We start from the raw sequence: 18,484 nt of genomic DNA, 5'->3' as shown, positions 1-18,484 counted from the left end.
TCGCCACGTCAAAATCCAAGATGGCCGCCACCATATATATGTCTGAACCTTGTGAGCGAAATATCTTGAAAAACAAGTGAATCCACTTGGATTCCGCCCAGGTTGGCACATGGAAATTATGATGTAGCATAATTATCATCTCGGGTCAAGATTTGAAATTATGCCATGGTTTTTGTAAAATTGCTACTAGTATTCACATTATGTACTTTTCTTTTGATTTAAACATCCATAAATACAAAACAAATAGTTTTGTAATCTTAAAAATTTATTAAATGTACAAAAAATGGCATTTGTACAAAAAATGACATTTGTAAGAATATAAATGACATATTACAAAATCATATTTTCTGCTCTGGGTGTTTATTACAATATTATATTGTTAACCATTAAGCCTTTGAGTGAAAAAACCTACTGGCGAAGAAAGATGACAGTGCTATGATTGTAAATGTAGGAAAAGCACTCAAAGAGACACGTTGCGCCATCAAGCGTGCCACAGCTGTTAACAAAAAGCTGTCTTAATGTAGTGAGTCCTGCCACAGCTGCTAACAAAAAGCTGTCTTAATGCAGTGAGTCATACATGTTTGCCATTTGTAGTGTCCAGCACCTAGTCAATACTCCAGTAGATCAAATTAGAACTGTCTAGAGAAGTACTGTGTGTTTGGCATTCGTAGTGTCCAGCAGCTAGTACACTAAAATAAGACTGTCTAGAGAAGTACTGTTTCTTTGGCATTCGTAGTGTCCAGCAGGATACTGCAGGATGTGTTGCACCAACTTAGCAGTATATTGGCACGGTATAAGTACCCAGATTCTCAGTCCTTGACTTGGTCCATTTCAACAACACCAAAGTAGGACTGTCTACAGAAGTCCTGTGCCCTGTCTACAGGGCAAATTTTCATTGACATTTGCCCAGTTTCAACTTTTTTTGACCCAGAGGGTCCTCTGGGTCCTCTGGGCATTTGGGTCCTCTGGGTCATTTTCTGGTCTGGGTCTGGCAAATTTTCATTGACATTTGCCCAGTTTCAACTTTTATTGACCCAGAGGGTCATTTGGGTCCTCTGGGTCATTTGGGTCCTCTGGGTCATTTGGGTCCTCTGGGTCATTTGGGTCCTCTGGGTCATTTGGGTCATTTGGGTCCTCTGGGTCATTTGGGTCCTCTGGGTCATTTGGGTCCTCTGGGTCATTTGGGTCCTCTGGGTCATTTGGGTCCTCTGGGTCATTTGGGTCCTCTGGGTCATTTGGGTCCTCTGGGTCATTTGGGTCATTTGGGTCCTCTGGGTCATTTGGGTCCTCTGGGTCATTTGGGTCCTCTGGGTCATTTGGGTCCTCTGGGTCATTTGGGTCCTCTGAGTCATTTGGGTCCTATATTCCTATCCTATAACATATATATCCTATAACCTATCCTATATATATATCCTATATCATATAACATATATCCTATATATCCTATAACATAACATATAACAAATATATCCTATATTATGTACTAGCGAGCGGCCGCGTACCAGCCAAAGGGGTAGCCCATGGTTAGCCTAAATATAGATTTGATGACGTCATGTTTACACATCTGAGCGACAGAAACTGTCTACACATCTGAGCGACAGAAACGTCTACACTGTTGGAGCTTCACTTTTGGAGAGACAGAAATTCTGGGTCATTTGGGTCCTCTGGGTCATTTGGGTCATTTGGGTCCTCTGGGTCATTTGGGTCCTCTGGGTCATTTGGGTCCTCTGGGTCATTTGGGTCCTCTGGGTCATTTGGGTCCTCTGGGTCATTTGGGTCCTCTGGGTCATTTGGGTCCTCTGGGTCCTCTGGGTCATTTGGGTCATTTGGGTCCTCTGGGTCATTTGGGTCATTTGGGTCCTCTGGGTCATTTGGGTCATTTGGGTCCTCTGGGTCATTTGGGTCATTTGGGTCATTTGGGTCCTCTGGGTAATTTGGGTCCTCTGGGTCATTTGGGTCCTCTGGGTCATTTGGGTCCTCTGGGTCATTTGGGTCCTCTGGGTCATTTGGGTCATTTGGGTCATTTGGGTCCTCTGGGTCATTTGGGTCATTTGGGTCCTCTGGGTCATTTGGGTCCTCTGGGTCATTTGGGTCCTATATTCCTATCCTATAACATATATATCCTATAACCTATCCTATATATATCCTATATCATATAACATATATCCTATATATCCTATAACATAACATATAACAAATATATCCTATATTATGTACTAGCGAGCGGCCGCGTACCAGCCAAATGGGTAGCCCATGGTTAGCCTAAATATAGATTTGATGACGTCATGTTTACACATCTGAGCGACAGAAACTGTCTACACATCTGAGCGACAGAAACGTCTACACTGTTGGAGCTTCACTTTTGGAGAGACAGAAATTCCCAGGCAAACGCTATAACGCACCAGGTTTACAACCTGTGCGTTAATAAACGAACTACGAACTTCTAATCTCGTGTGTGGGTGTATCGACGCATAAGGGAGAATGCTATTGAAAATTGGGTCAACAACAACAACAACATGCATTTTAAGGCCATGTTCCCTGCTAGAGCGGGGGTTAGCCTTGCGGTCCCCATGACAATCTTCTCCATTTTGCCCTATTTTCTGCATCTCTCCTTGTTAACCCCTTTGCCCGCATTTCTTCTTCCACCATCTTTAGCCAAGTCTTTCTCGGTCTTCCCCGTCCTCTACTTCCTTCTACATTAACTTCCATCACTCTTCTCAACCAGTCACTTTCATCCTTCCTCAATACATGACCAAACCATCTCAACCTGTTCCTCTTCACAGCATCAATCACAGGCAATATTCCCATCATCTTTCGCAATTCATCATTTGTCTTCCTCTCTCTCAACGATACTCCGCACATCCATCGAACCATTCGCATTTCCACCCTTTCCAGCCTTCGTTGCTGCTCTACGTTCATTACCCATGTCTCGCTCCCATAAATCATAACACTTCTCACACATGCAGCATACACCTTTCCCTTCAGCTTCAGCGACACTCTCCTCCTCATCAGCACGCCACTCAGTTCCCGAAACTTCTTCCATGCACATCTCACTCGAGCAACCGTTGCCGAGTCTGATCCACCTTCTCCATTCAGCATGTCTCCGAGGTAGCAAAATGTTTTCACACCTTCCAGCTTCACGCCGTCTCCAAGATCCAACTCAACATTTCCTCCATCTGCAGCTCCCTCTGTGCACACCTTACATTTGAATGTAGCTGCCACACTGGTTAATGACCCTCTCAGACCACTACATTTTTGATGAACCCACTCAGCGCACATTGTACACTGAATGGAGTTCACTCCGACACCCTTCCTACACACAGCACAGGGCCACTTCCCAGTTCTTTCCACCTCACCACATGCTTTACCACTTGCCATCACCTTTGTCTTTCCGATATTCACCTTCAGACCTTTTGTCTCCATACATTCCTTCCACTTGTTCATCTTTTCCTTCAGTCCATCCATACTTTCCGCAATCAACACCAGATCATCTGCATACAACAACTCCCACGGTAAACCCTCCTTTACGGTCTGAGCCAGCACCTCCATCACAGCTACAAATAGTAGTGGACTTAGTACCGACCCCTGATGCACTCCCACCTTCACCTCAAACTCACCACTGTTCCCGTCCTTCGTCCTTACAGCTGTGCGTGCTCTTTTGTACATTGCCATCACTACTCTGATCAACCATTCCTCCACTCCTAACTTCCTCGATGCCCATGTCAATACTTTGCGTGGAACCCTATCGAATGCTTTCTCCAGATCAACAAACCCAAAAAACAACTTCTTCCTCTTATCCATGTACTTCTCCTGCAACTGCCTCACAATGAAAAGCGCATCTGTCGTTCCTCTTCCTGGCATAAATCCAAACTGCATTTCGTCGATCTTCACTTTCTTCCTTATCCTCCTCTCCAACACCCTTTCCAATACCTTCATTCCATGCTCCAATAACTTTATCGCTCGGTACGAGCCACACTCCAGAGGGTCACCTTTCCCCTTGTATAGAGGGACGAGGGTACTCAGTTCCCAATCCACTGGAATGCGGCCTTCTTTCACCACCAAATTACAGATCTCTGTCATTCTCTTCACACCCCAACTTCCTGCTGCCTTCAACATATCTCCCACAAATCCCGTCGGCCCTCCCGCTTTTCCACTCTTCATTGCTTTTATCGCTTCCTCAACTTCCTTCTCAGTTATCTTCTCTGCCGGTCCTAAAACTGGGTTACTCTCTATGTTGCCATCCCATTCATTCTCTGTATTCAACAGCATTTCCATATATCTTTTCCATCTTCCTTTAATTCCATCTGGGTCGACAACGATTTGTCCCACTTCATCCTTCAAGCAACTCACCCCCATCACATCACACCTCTCTTTCGCTATCTGCTTTGCAATCCTGAATACTGCTCTCTGACCCTCTTCCAAATCCAAGCGTTCTCCGAACATTTTCCTACATGCCTCCTGCGCCTTTGCTACCTCTTTCTTTGCAGCCTTCCTGGCTGCCTTATAACTTTCATGCTCTGCTGTTTCTGCTCCCGTACCCTGCTCCCGTGAAAATTGGGTCGCCACGTCAAAATCCAAGATGGCCGCCTTGCGTCTTCCACTTTGTCAACTCGCATCACTTCACCGACAGGGGACCTAGGCGTAACGCTTGTTTTAATGTCGTTTGCCATCTTTACAAGGAACGTTTCTGCCCTTATATCAAAGCCCACATTTTCTCAACTGTTTTACATCATGTCTCGTGGATGTCGTACAGGTTGTCAGTGAGTCCTGTTTCCAGTTGGATGACGAGTCTGTTCTGAAAGCCCTCGTCGAATTAGCCGACTCGTGTCCCAAGTTTCTCCGCGTGGGTTTGGAGCAAATGCTGCTGCTGGCTCTAAAGGTGGGTGCTTCGCATTGTCTACGTGAACGTCTCCCACGTATATTCAAGTTAAAGAAGAAATTTACGGAGAAGTCAACATTGGCAACCATTACCCTTGGCACTTTGTCGCCATCGCTCACTCGGAACAGATCTGTGGGGACACGAGCCTGATGGACATGCGGAGGCACCTGGGCCTTGAGGTGATTGTGACTTTGGCCGAAACTGCTCCTGCAATGCTACGCAAGCACAAGAGCATCATCTCACTGGCAGGTGGAGGGCAGCACGATGACACCTATCCCGTGGCACACATACAGAGCAGAGCGCGAGACATTTTTGTTTTTGATGCATTTGGAGGATTTTGTGTAGAAAAGCCAAAAATGAGCACTGGGAACAAAAAAAAAGGGAATTGGATCTGTGAATAAACTAGAAGGGCACAGATGGATTAAACTGATTGGCTCGTGCGCCTCTTGGAATGCAATATTATTGGCAGCTGTAAACCTGGTGTTGGCGTCATTGTTAATGTGGCTGGCTTGAGATCTTAGGGTCTTGAGTTTGAGCCCCTGTCATGCTGTTGAAATAACCGGGGCACTGCATCAGCGGCATAGCCGTGCTTCCAGAAATGACGCAACCAGCAGCCACGGGCTGAATACGAAACAACAACATTGGCAACTGTAGTGCTGGCAGGATGGCCTAGAAGCCCTAGATGTACACAACCTGGGTTTTAATCTCGGCCCAGCTATAAACTGTCGTCCTGGTGCTACACAGGCCAGGTGATTCATCAATTTGTGTGCCGTCACTCAGACAGGCGTTGAACTACGCATTTGCCAAAATTAGTCGGTGTCCATTAAAGATCCCATGGTGTCCTTCGCAAAGAGTAGGCGAGCTATCGCCGGCACCCTGGCAAATTCCCAGATTCCTGCTCTGACCTACAGGGGGAACTGCATCAGTGGCACTGCCACGCACCTGCAGGAACTGATGCTAACCCGCAGCCAGGTGCTGCATATGGACGCCATAAATGACCGTGGTAGACAGCTTCTTGGCCCCTCTGTTTGGCATTGATCTTCAAGACAAACCAGAGTCGCTCCACATGGGAACAAGCGCTGCTGATTTCTTTTGAATGTGTGGTTTGCTCGAGGAAGGAACAAGTGAGCGTGCACGGCCATTTATTGGTGATTTGTCACTGAACCGTTTTTATCCTGCACAGTTCCTCAGATGCTCAATCTCATGATGGACCTGGAGGATGATGAGGAGTGGAGTCTGTCCGACGAGCTGGAAGACGATAATTTTGACAGGTAAGGTCAAGGGTTCACCAAATGAGCCTTTGCTCTTCCCTCGAAGCAGAAACGCAAAAGTGGAAGCCATTCGTGTGCTCACTCGAGTTTCCTACGTACTGGTCATTTATCTCACGGAATGTCTCGTTTATTGCATGGGTAGCTGTAGCCCTGATGATACTGTGCTTGAATCGTTCTCCCTCTCTCTCTCCCATCAGTAATGCCGTGGCTGGGGAAAGTGCCCTGGACAGGCTGGCGTGCGGCCTTGGTGGCAAAACTGTTCTTCCGCACGTGACTCCAAATATCATGCAGCTCTTGCAGAACTGTGAGTTGCACAGCCGTTCACTTCGCCGAGGGCACTCGGGTGAACTCTCGTTCAACGGAGCACGTGGGTGCCGAAACGCGTCCGACAAACGGGCTTGAGATTTTCACTCATTATCTGTGTACAATTGGTGATTTGTGCCTTTGGCGTGAGATTTTTTAAAAACCTTTTATTTTTCTTTATGCTTATTTAAAACTCGAGGAGCTGCGATGTAAATCGCTTGCAGGGCAAGGACGTTGTGCGTCATTGATGATGATGGGCCAAAGACACCGTATATGCCAGGGGATTGCAGAATCATGAGCCAAGTGCTCTGATGGGAATGCTAAATGGTCCAACCCAATCAATAAAATTTTGGATGGGTTTTCTATTTGTCTCTACTTCAAGCAGGCTTCCTTTTGGAAATGGTGGATCAAGATCGGGTTATTTAGACTTAGAAGAAGGTCATTGTTTAAAGCTGTGGCAAAACATAATTAGCTTGACTAGCAACGGTACCCGCCCTATGGGCGGGGCTTCAATTGGGAAGCCCAAATGAAAAGGAAAAATATCAGAAATTAAAGGCTTTTTTTTATTTTAAACGATTCATATAAACATCCCTTGAATCATATCACATGCAAATCAGAAAAATCTAAACAGTACATGGCGCCCATTTTGAAAAAAGATTGAATTCTGTAACACGGAAGCGGCCGCTACACCTGTTTCTCAGTCGCTTTGCACACGCTGCGGTGTTACTTCGGAGCCGCACGTTTATATAGGAAGAGTTCGTCAGGAGTCGATCTACTCTCTCCTGGTACATAGAATTTCAACAAAAGCCACATCACTGTTCATATCGGTAAATATTATTCCATCGTGTTTGGAAAAATTGGAAAAACAATATAGCCTATTTTACTCCAGGGGCTCCTCGGATTATCCCACCCAAAATATCGTTGCGATCGGTTCAGCCGTTTTTGCGGTACCTTCGAACGGACAGACGGACGGACATTTCGTGAATTATAGTAAGATAGTGCAACACGGCAATGACAGGCCAAATGGGCTCCTCAATATTTAAATGCAAGGGGTTTGATTCTCAACAGAGAATCACCTTCAAACAGGGAAGTGCAAGATACAAGCTGAGGTCCTCCCCTCTCCCCAGCAGCAGGGGGACTCCTGACATATACTGGTCGATCCGCCAAAATCCCATTATTTCTTGTTTTAACTTAAATATGATGAAGCATTGAAAGTTTTTATTGTGACGTTCAATTTCTGTATGTGAACATAATGTGGTGCAGCAAATTTTGGGGCAATTGTCCCTGGGGTATGAAATTGTTTAAAAATCAAACAAAGGTTATGCACATACGCACACTCGTCTACGCACACGTGCCTACACACACGTGGATACACACATGGGCTCATACACACCCCCATTTCATACACACCCACATACGCTCGTACACGCCGACATACACACCCGCATACGCTTGTACACGCCCGCATACACCTACATAGTCGACCACACAAACATACACATATACACACACATACGCTCTTGCACTCATACATACACACACATCCGCTCAGACACTCACACATACACACATACACACATGCGCATACATACACTTACACGCACTTACACGCACTTACACGCACTTACACACATATGCATACACATGCATACACAATACACATGCGTACACATGCGTACACATGCGTACACATCCACACACATACATACAGACACATACATACAGACACATACATACAGACACATACATACAGACACATACATACAGACACATACATACAGACACATACATACAGACACATACATACAGACACATACATACAGACACATACATACAGACACATACATACAGACACATACATACAGACACATACATACAGACACATACATACAGACACATACATACAGACACATACATACAGACACATACATACAGACACATACATACAGACACATGTACGCATACAGACACATGTACGCATACAGACACATGTACGCATACAGACACATGTACGCATACAGACACATGTACGCATACAGACACATGTACGCATACAGACACATGCACGCATACAGACACATGCACGCATACAGACACATGCACGCATACAGACACATGCACGCATACAGACACATGCACGCATACAGACACATGCACGCATACAGACACATGCACGCATACAGACACATGCACGCATACAGACACATGCACGCATGCAGACACATGCACGCATGCAGACACATGCACGCATGCAGACACATGCACGCATGCAGACACATGCACGCATGCAGACACATGCACGCATGCAGACACATGCACGCATGCAGACACATGCACGCATGCAGACACATGCACGCATGCAGACACATGCACGCATGCAGACACATGCACGCATGCAGACACATGCACGCATGCAGACACATGCACGCATGCAGACACATGCACGCATGCAGACACATGCACGCATGCAGACACATGCACGCATGCAGACACATGCACGCATGCAGACACATGCACGCATGCAGACACATGCACGCATGCAGACACATGCACGCATGCAGACACATGCACGCATGCAGACACATGCACGCATGCAGACACGCATGCAGACACGCATGCAGACACGCATGCAGACACGCATGCAGACACGCATGCAGACACGCATGCAGACACGCATGCAGACACGCATGCAGACACGCATGCAGACACGCATACAGACACGCATACAGACACGCATACAGACACGCATACATACAACATACACGCATACATATATACATACATGCATACATACATGCATACATACATGCATACATACATGCATACATACATGCATACATACATACATGCATACATACATGCATACATACATGCATGCATACACGCATACATGCATACACGCATACATGCATGCATACATGCATACACGCATACATACATGCATACATGCATACATACACATGCAGTAATAGACAAAAACCAAGGAATTGATTACAATTACACTGAACATAGTGTTGATGCAGAGATAGGTACAGTACTGTACCCGCTGTGTCTGTCTCAGTTACCTGCCGCTGATTTACAATTATATGTGTAAAGTCTAATTGTGTGTGTAAAGTCTAAACTTAACAACAATCACTTTTTCCGTCGTTTTATGTTTCAGTATCATTATTAACGGTGCGCAAGAAACAACAAAAGGCTCATCTCAAAAACTGCAATTGGTCCAAACCTGCGATATTTAAGGGTTTACTGTATTGCCATGATAATGATTTACCTTTCAGATCTCTTGGTGGAATGGCGAGGCCTGGTGATGTTGACGTACTTTTGCGGTTATTTGACAACTAGAACCTTGGTGTGTGTGTGTGTGTGTGTGTGTGTGTGTGTGTGTGTGTGTGTGTGTGTGTGTGTGTGTGTGTGTGTGTGTGTGTGTGTGTGTGTGTGTGTGTGTGTGTGTGTGTGTGTGTGTGTGTGTGTGTGTGTGTGTGTGTGTGTGTGTGTGTGTGTGTGTGCTCATTCGTTCGTTTGTTCCAAGTCAAATGGATAGCTTTACACTTGTAGGGACTGCTCCACTGTAGTTGATATACGCTGAAGCTCTGCATTGTTAAGTGCTCCCTCTCTTTCATCAGGTGGCAGTGAATCTCGAGATCTTCACGTTATGTTTGGTCTAAGATGTTTCAATTACTTGTTTTCCATTTGTTAGATTTCATAGGAAGTTCTTGTTTTTATGCCTCCGACGACGATTATGTTTTCAGGTTGTCCGTCCGTCCATATTATGTTTTCATTATCGAATCATTTAGATACGGCTGAAGGGATTTTTGTCAAAAATTGGTACAAGTATGTGTAATGATGAAACAATGAACTGATTGCATTATGGAGACGAGAGGTCAAAGGTTAGAGGTCCCGTTCGTAAGAAATGTGTTGCTGTGATAACTTGTGAACCAGTGATGGGATTTTCACCAAACTTGGTACAATTTGTATAACTAGGGCATGCCCGTACTATATATATATCTAAAATTATATCCCCCCCCTCTATTTACATGAAATGGTTTGGTCCATTCGCAAAGCCAAAGCGAACGGCTTGCGAGTACGGTGACAATCCCCCCCCTCTATTTACATGAAATGGTTTGGTTCATTCGCAAAGCCAAAGCGAACGGCTTGCGAGTACGGTGACAATCCCCCCCCCTCTATTTACATGAAATGGTTTGGTCCATTCGCAAAGCCAAAGCGAACGGCTTGCGGAGTTTGGTAAATAAATCGCCATAGCTCGGTAACTACTTGTCCGATTAATATGAAACCTTGAAAAGGCACATCCTCGGGTCCCCAGCAATATACCTGGCAAGTTTCAAGTATATCGGACCCGTGGTTGTCGAGAAACAGCGGTCACAGACACACAGACACACACACATACACACACACATACACACACACATACACACACACATACACACAGAGATTACTGGAATTATTTGTATAATGATAATGATGTAATAATGTTGGCGGAGACATATCGGGCGACGTTGAAGAGTGCCATTCTGCTTTTTATGGGATTTCAGCCCCCACTAACCATTGTTTATTCGCCATCAGCCCCCACTAACACCATCAGGTGCTGCATTGTAATGGAGTGCTTTGTTTGTTTTGCTCCGAACGAATTATTCAAAAGAATCCTTGAGCACTGGTTAAAATTCCTTTTTCTACTTTGCTTTTGATTACTTTCCCGTTTGTTTATTGCGTACCACTGTTGTTATTCGTTACTTGTGCAGAGGCATTGTCTTCTGATCATGCGTTTGCCACTCGTGTACAAGTTCTTCCATAATCCTCGATTAACTGTGGACGAATGATCCGATTCACATGATTTGCATTTTGTTTATTCCTCGATACTACTGTGCATCTCTCATGTGTTGAAGAGTAGCACCATGAGCATCTGAAAAGGGTTAGTGTTCGGGATTGGCGATTCACGGTTCCTGGCGTGGGGTGTGTACTGTGCAGCCGAGTGGAAGTGCCGCCACGCGGCTCTCATGGCCCTTTCGGCGATCGGAGAGGGCTGCCACAAGCAAATGGAGTCGATGCTTCCGGAGATCGTGACCTTTGTTCTTCCATATCTGCGAGACTCGGTAATTCTTATTACCTCTTTAAAGAAAGCCACCACCACCATAACCTCCACCTTGTCCCTCTCCTCCCCATTCCTCTTTGAATATTCACCGATACGGGACTTTTGAAATTACATATGAAAGCTAAACGAGGCCTTTTGCATATGGTACCATTTGTTTGTTTTCAGTGACTCGGTTCTGCTCCATGGGTCCTTTTAACCTGCCGTTGCTTGCGTGAAATCTGGAAGTTCAAATCATCTTTTAAACATAATTTTCAGCTTTTAAACAAAAGTAGCAATTTTAAAGTGGTTAACCACAGTTATATTCCTGGATGCAAATCATACTCACCAAAATATAGGAAATACGAAAATATGCATGGATGTGAGGATGTTGAATTAATACTGGCCTATCATTTCCTGTTGACAGAAGTGAGCGGCCTCAGTGTATATATTGAAAAAACACACGAACGGACACTTCTCCTTTTAGCAAAAGATACCTCTTGTTGGCCTGGAACTAAACAATACATATATATATATATATATATATATATTCTTGTTGTATGTATATATATATATATATATATACAGACTTGGCATTTAATATGGAATTATTTTTTTTCTTGACCTGGGTTTAATTTCTAAACTCGGTTTATCAATCTGGTGAGTTTCTTTTACACTTTGGTGATTTATTTGTTAAAAGAACCATGTCACTGATTGTCTGTCGCAACAAGAAGTCAACAACAGGATTATATCACAGGTTGCGTGGCAAAATGTAAGGACAGGTGCATTTGATAATTGGCTTCACAGTCCGGTATACAAGGGTTGTTGCGTTCTGTATTAGTGGAAAACAACTGCTGCACATCTCCAAAAGTTATTGCCGCTTCCTCTGGAGATGGTCCGTCAACTCGACAATGCTGTTTGTCATGGAGTGGTGGCTTTACGAAATTACGGCATGAAACAGCGTGCTATTGCTCGGCAGTATGGCATCACTCACGGTCAGGTGTCAAAGATCCTGAAACGAAATGCTCAGAGGGGTGTCCCTACTCCAATACCGAGGCCAGGACGTCCCCGCAGAACCGCAAGGAGGGATGATCGCCAGCTGCACCGGTTAGTCCGCAATGGCCGTACCAAGTCAGCTAATCGGCTTAGGGCTGAGTGGCAGCAACTGACAAATGTGCCTGTATCCAGAAGGCTAGTCAACCAACGACTGGTTCAAGCAGGCTATCGTGCCAGGCGTCCCCTGAGAAAGCCACGCCTGACCAGACAACACCGCCAGCGCCGATTGCAGTGGGCCAGAGAGCACCGTCAATGGCAGCCAGGGCACTGGAAACACGTGATCTTCAGTGACGAGTCTAGATTTCTGGTCTATCGTCAAGATGGCCGCGTCCTAGTGCGCAGACAAGTGCATGAAGCCTACAACAAAGATTGCATGGTGCCAAGAGTCCAAGCTGTAGGTGGTGGGGTGACCGTTTGGGCTGCTTTTCATGCAGGGGGTAAAACTGACCTGGTTGTTCTGAATGGAAACCTGCACCAGTTCAAGTACAGGGCCATTCTGGAAGAAACATTGCTTCCATTTGCTCGTGCAGCCTTTCGAGGAAACTTTGTCTTCCAAGATGACAATGCACGGCCTCATCGTGCTCGCATGATCCAACACTTTCTTGCTGACCATGGTGTAGAGCATATGGAGTGGCCTGCCATGTCCCCGGATATGAATCCGATGGAGAACTTGTGGGCAGAATTAACGCGTCAAATCGACCACTTGGACCAGCAGCCGACCTCTGTGCGTGAATTGCAGCAGGCTATTGTCACTGTATGGCAAGCGATTCCTGTCCAAACCTTGGCAAATCTCGTGAACAGCATGCCTCAACGTGTACGTGCTCTCCTGAATGCTCGTGCGGGTTACACGCAGTACTGAACTGTAATTTTACTGTCCGTAATCCCAGTCGTAATTTCACTTTTGTTTTTGTTCAAAAAAAATTTGGCTAATGTGCAAAATAAAGAGTACTTCTGGAAAACGTACAGAAGTTTAACACAGTACTGTCCATGAATTGAGTTCGATATCAGTTTACATCACTTTCAAGGATCAATTTATTTGTTTCAAAATGTCAAATGTCGTTTTTGTTTCTTTTAAAGGTCACATAAACAAAATGTAGAATAATTTCAACATAATTCCAATGAACTTTTGGTTCTAAGACATCTTGAAAAGTAAGTTCACCCCCACAAAAAAAATATTCCATATTAAATGCCAAGTCTGTATATATATATATATATATATATATATATATATATATATATATATATATATATATATATATATATATATATATAATATATATATATATATATATATATTGTTACAGACGTGGCTTGGATGTTATTTACCGAGCGGTTTTATGGTATGACCACGTCTGCACAAGTTACCCGATTGTGCCCGAACGTTGACTAGTCGCGCGATGCTGGCTCAATAAGAAAAAGAAGACACCCGGCTGGATTACAATAACACAATACGACACCAATGTTTCAATTCTCAAGACCTCCGGAGGAGATTATATTCGTACGGAAAGGTCAGATTACAGGGGCTAGAGGTATAATCACAGAAAGACAGGCACTTAGACACACTCTTATATTAACCCCGGACAGACGACAGACAAACGGGACAACGGCTGACTCACACGGGGGTTGATGGCAGGAAAGCGGGTATCGATGGCTCCAGGTCCTCCTGGGCTCGGGGCAGGGTACAGTACGGTCCGGTCCGGTCCAAAGATGCGGGGAGGTATCGTCGCGCTGGGGGTGGCGGTGGCTTCTCTCTCCAAGCTGAGGCGCATCTGACGTCACATCCGGCGCGGGGCCGCGTATATCCGGCGGGGAATGACACGCCCTCGGCTCGTTAGCTCCGCCCCAGATGGAATCAGCACGTTGCTTCTCATTGGGTGCGTGGGGGGGTTACTGGCTCCGCCCCTGACGAGGAGCTGACAGCCAGCCCCTTCGGGGTAACGCCGTGGAGCGCATGGTCATGGCGGGTAACCGAGCCGGTGTGAGGACGCACACTCCCCGCCCCTCTGTTGTTGTAGTCGTAGTTGTAGTTGTAATTGTTGTTGTAGTTGTTGTTATTGTTGTTGTTTGGGGAAGAAGATGGGAGGAGGTATGGGAAAGGTCCTAAACTCACTACTGATGCCATATAATCACATTCTGGTGCAACGAAGAGTCATAATTAATGGAAATGAGGCCTTAACTGACATAGATTAAGAATAACTAGGAAGATGTCCGAAAGTTGTCTACGTGTGGTGCGGTGGACCTGGGCACGACATTTAATGGGGGAATAAGGGGAAGGTCGGCTCTACTGATTGTTGTTTACATGCAATGGGACTAGGGAATGGGGGATTGGGGAAAGTTGGGGAGTATTGGAGAAAATAGGGGAATATTTACAAGCGGATATGGAGGCCAAATTCCATATTCGCAACATTGCACCCTTCTCTACCCTCGGGGCGTCCCGACCCGATAAATTTTTACCTACTTTAGTGTGGCACGCAATGTAGTTCCCTCTACTATTAACTCTACCCTGAGTGCGACAGTTTTACAGATATTCACAAATGAGTAAATATGTCCCCCTGCGACGTTGCACCCTTCTCCTCACAGAAACACACCCACAGGATAACCGAATCCGGAAAGAATCCTCAAACTAAACATACAGCCGGTAGGGAGCATTATTTACAAGACTACGCTGCTATTTACACTACGATCCAGGACCTGTTTTTGGAGGAACACATGCAGATGTTATGCATAGAGAGAGCGCGCTTGCCAACATCGATACACCAACCCACGAGTGCTCTGTGGCCGACGGCCTTTAATAACGTGCAGAGCACCCTTCCCGAGCATCAAAAGCACCACCCCACCACCAATCGGTGCAGTCACCATTGTTCATTGGAATAAAAATAAATTCGACAACCCCTAACCCTGCAGGTGTCTCTTGCTCTTCTTGTGGTGCACTTGGTGTCAACTAAAAGTGGTTCACCTGTATGGCATAGGTGCCACGTTGACCCATAGGTCCATCCCCGGGTGGTGCTTGGCCGCAAACAAACTGCGGTCCATTGTGGGTGGCCACAAACATTGCGGTCCATATGGTGTATCGATCCCGGCAGCAAACAGCGAAAGTGCAGGCCCACAACTGCGCAGCCAGCACCTCTCTCCTCTCTCTCTACCCCAAAGCCAGATCCTCGGAGGTGGGAGACAAAAGAAGCAGACAAGTGAGTAAGGTGGTAAGGGCGCAAAAGTGCACGCAATGTAAGGTGATGCACACTGGGGGCACATGGGAACCAGGTGAGACAGGTACGTTCCTATCGTACGCCCCCCCCCCCACCAGGTAACCTACATGGCCCCTCCCTTACCCCTTACTGTATCCACAAAACACAACACTACCCATAAACATCTACTTTACAAATCAACAAACATCCCTACTGTCTTCCCCGTTCCTCCCATAAACCAAATTCGTCTTCTCTCCCTCCTAACCAATCAAATTTGCCATTTTCAACTCTCATCATAATTTGCCATCTCCAACTCAACATCAAAATTTGCCATTACCAATTCATCATCAGTCCCTCCTAGGGAGGGAGAGATGGAATCACCCCAATGTCTCATCCACGTCGTGATGCGTCTCACAAATCCACACAGCGATTCATCTCCCGGTGCCCTCGCACAATTTCTGGGCTGTGGCGTGTACCTCTCCCAGTGGGTCTACCCACCTGCACACCTCCACCACTGCAGTTGCCTCCGAGCTTACCTGCTCCTTGCCCTAACCTAACTACCTGGGGAAGGCCCTCTGGCACTCTCCCCACTCGGTGCCCTCTCTGGCACTGGGCTACCCGGGTCCGTCCTCCGGATCCTCGGGCCCCATCCACAACTCTACCGGCTCCCAGAGCCCACCTGCGGCCTCACCTGGCCGACATCCTCACAGTGGTGGAGTGCCCAACCAACTACACACACTAACAGGCTACACGCCCAGCCATTTCCACAACACTAATGCACCCATCCATGTACCATTCTTTCACCCGCACCACAAATGCCAATATCCAACCACAATTTCCCTGTACCCTCTACCTAACACTTACACTACCCGCCCCGGGTACTCGTGAAAAGGGTCCACTCTTCCCCCATCCACACCTTCGCACCATGCACACCACTCCGTACCACTTACTCCAACTCTCTCCACACACCTGTACTTGCACACCTGTGCTCTCACACTTGGTGCCACCTGCACCCTTCTCTCCCCAAGCGCATTCGCGCTGATCCACACACTCACTACTCATACACTGCTCCACACACCTGTCCAATTGCACACCTGTGCAATCACACCTGTTCAACTCTCACACACACGGCATCATCTCAGCTAACTACTCCCTTCTGAAACTTGCGCTTCCCAGTCGTCCCTTTTAAACTATTGCGCTCCCACGTCATTATCATCCACACTAATCTACCTGCGTCCCCACTACAGGTATCAGTCACTAACTAAACTTAACGTTACCTAATGTCAATCTCTTCTAGATCCCTACTAATAACCTAACCCACCCGGGCTAGTTTTCACTGCCATACACCCCATAAGCTATTGCTCCTTTGCCCCCACCATGGGAAGGGTGGCAGGGATGCCACCCTCTCCCACCGGGCCTATCGCTCCTCAATCCCCCAGTCCTCTGGCACTAATAAGCCCCCCTTATTCAGAGGTACTGGGTCCCGCCTCGGCATCTAAAGCCGAGGCAATCCACGGGGGCGCCTGCTCGCCGGTGTAAGGTCTTATCCGGTCGGCGTGGACGATCCGAGGGAGGGCTCGTGGCCCCATTTTGATCTTAAAGACCACGTCACAGATTTGCGACAGGACGACTCCTGGGCCTTGCCAGGGGGAGGTGAGTTTTGGGCACCTTCCCTTCCGCCTCCGGGGATTAAAGAACCAAATCTTCATCCCCGGAGCGTATTGACTCCCCTGGCTCCGGTCGTCGTACCTGCGCTTCATCTTTTCCCCCGCCAGATGGAGTTGGCGGCGGGCGAAGGCATGGACTAGCTCCATGCCTTCCTCTAGGTGACGTGCGTACCCCTCCCTCGGCGGGTTAACCACTGTGTCTGGCACGGGACCGCATAGCAAGTCGGCGGGAGCCCGTAACTCCCGCCCATACATAAGCAACGCTGGACTGCATGCGGTGGCCCCGTGCTGGCTGGTTCGGTAGGCCATGAGCAAATAAGGGAGATGTTCGTCCCAGTCATCCTGACGGGTGGTGGTGAACAGTGCCAGTTGTTGGATTAAAGTTCGGTTGAATCTTTCCACCATCCCGTCAGATTGAGGTCTTAAAGGCGTTGTCCTGGTTTTTCGAATTGACAGGAGACTGCACACATCTTTTAGTAATTTGCTCTCAAAATTTCGTCCCTGGTCGGTGTGCAACTCCTGTGGAATCCCACTCCTGACACCAATTGTTACAGACGTGGCTTGGATGTTATTTACCGAGCGGTTTTATGGTATGACCACGTCTGCACAAGTTACCCGATTGTGCCCGAACGTTGACTAGTCGCGCGATGCTGGCTCAATAAGAAAAAGAAGACACCCGGCTGGATTACAATAACACAATACGACACCAATGTTTCAATTCTCAAGACCTCCGGAGGAGATTATATTCGTACGGAAAGGTCAGATTACAGGGGCTAGAGGTATAATCACAGAAAGACAGGCACTTAGACACACTCTTATATTAACCCCGGACAGACGACAGACAAACGGGACAACGGCTGACTCACACGGGGGTTGATGGCAGGAAAGCGGGTATCGATGGCTCCAGGTCCTCCTGGGCTCGGGGCAGGGTACAGTACGGTCCGGTCCGGTCCAAAGATGCGGGGAGGTATCGTCGCGCTGGGGGTGGCGGTGGCTTCTCTCTCCAAGCTGAGGCGCATCTGACGTCACATCCGGTGTGG

At 46.9% G+C, this 18,484-nt stretch overlaps 1 protein-coding gene across 3 annotated transcripts in view; it reads left to right on the top strand.

Moving 5' to 3' along the window:
• The window catches only part of IPO5 (importin 5), a 72,225-nt gene that overhangs the window by 18,046 nt on the left and 35,695 nt on the right, over positions 1-18,484 (top strand). For all 3 annotated transcript variants that reach the window (XM_078778064.1, XM_078778063.1, XM_078778066.1), the window contains 5 exons: positions 4,754-4,879; positions 5,008-5,128; positions 6,063-6,150; positions 6,348-6,454; positions 11,437-11,561. In XM_078778064.1, coding sequence (XP_078634190.1) covers positions 4,754-4,879; positions 5,008-5,128; positions 6,063-6,150; positions 6,348-6,454; positions 11,437-11,561 — 567 coding nt within the window. The remainder of the gene's footprint in view (positions 1-4,753; positions 4,880-5,007; positions 5,129-6,062; positions 6,151-6,347; positions 6,455-11,436; positions 11,562-18,484) is intronic.

This window comes from Myxine glutinosa, chromosome 5, assembly GCF_964187855.1.
Source record: "Myxine glutinosa chromosome 5, kmMyxGlut1.1, whole genome shotgun sequence".
In the NCBI taxonomy this organism is placed as follows: Eukaryota; Metazoa; Chordata; class Myxini; order Myxiniformes; family Myxinidae; genus Myxine; species Myxine glutinosa.
The sequence above is the reverse complement of the archived record's forward strand: the minus strand, read 5'-3'. Positions and strand labels throughout refer to the sequence as shown.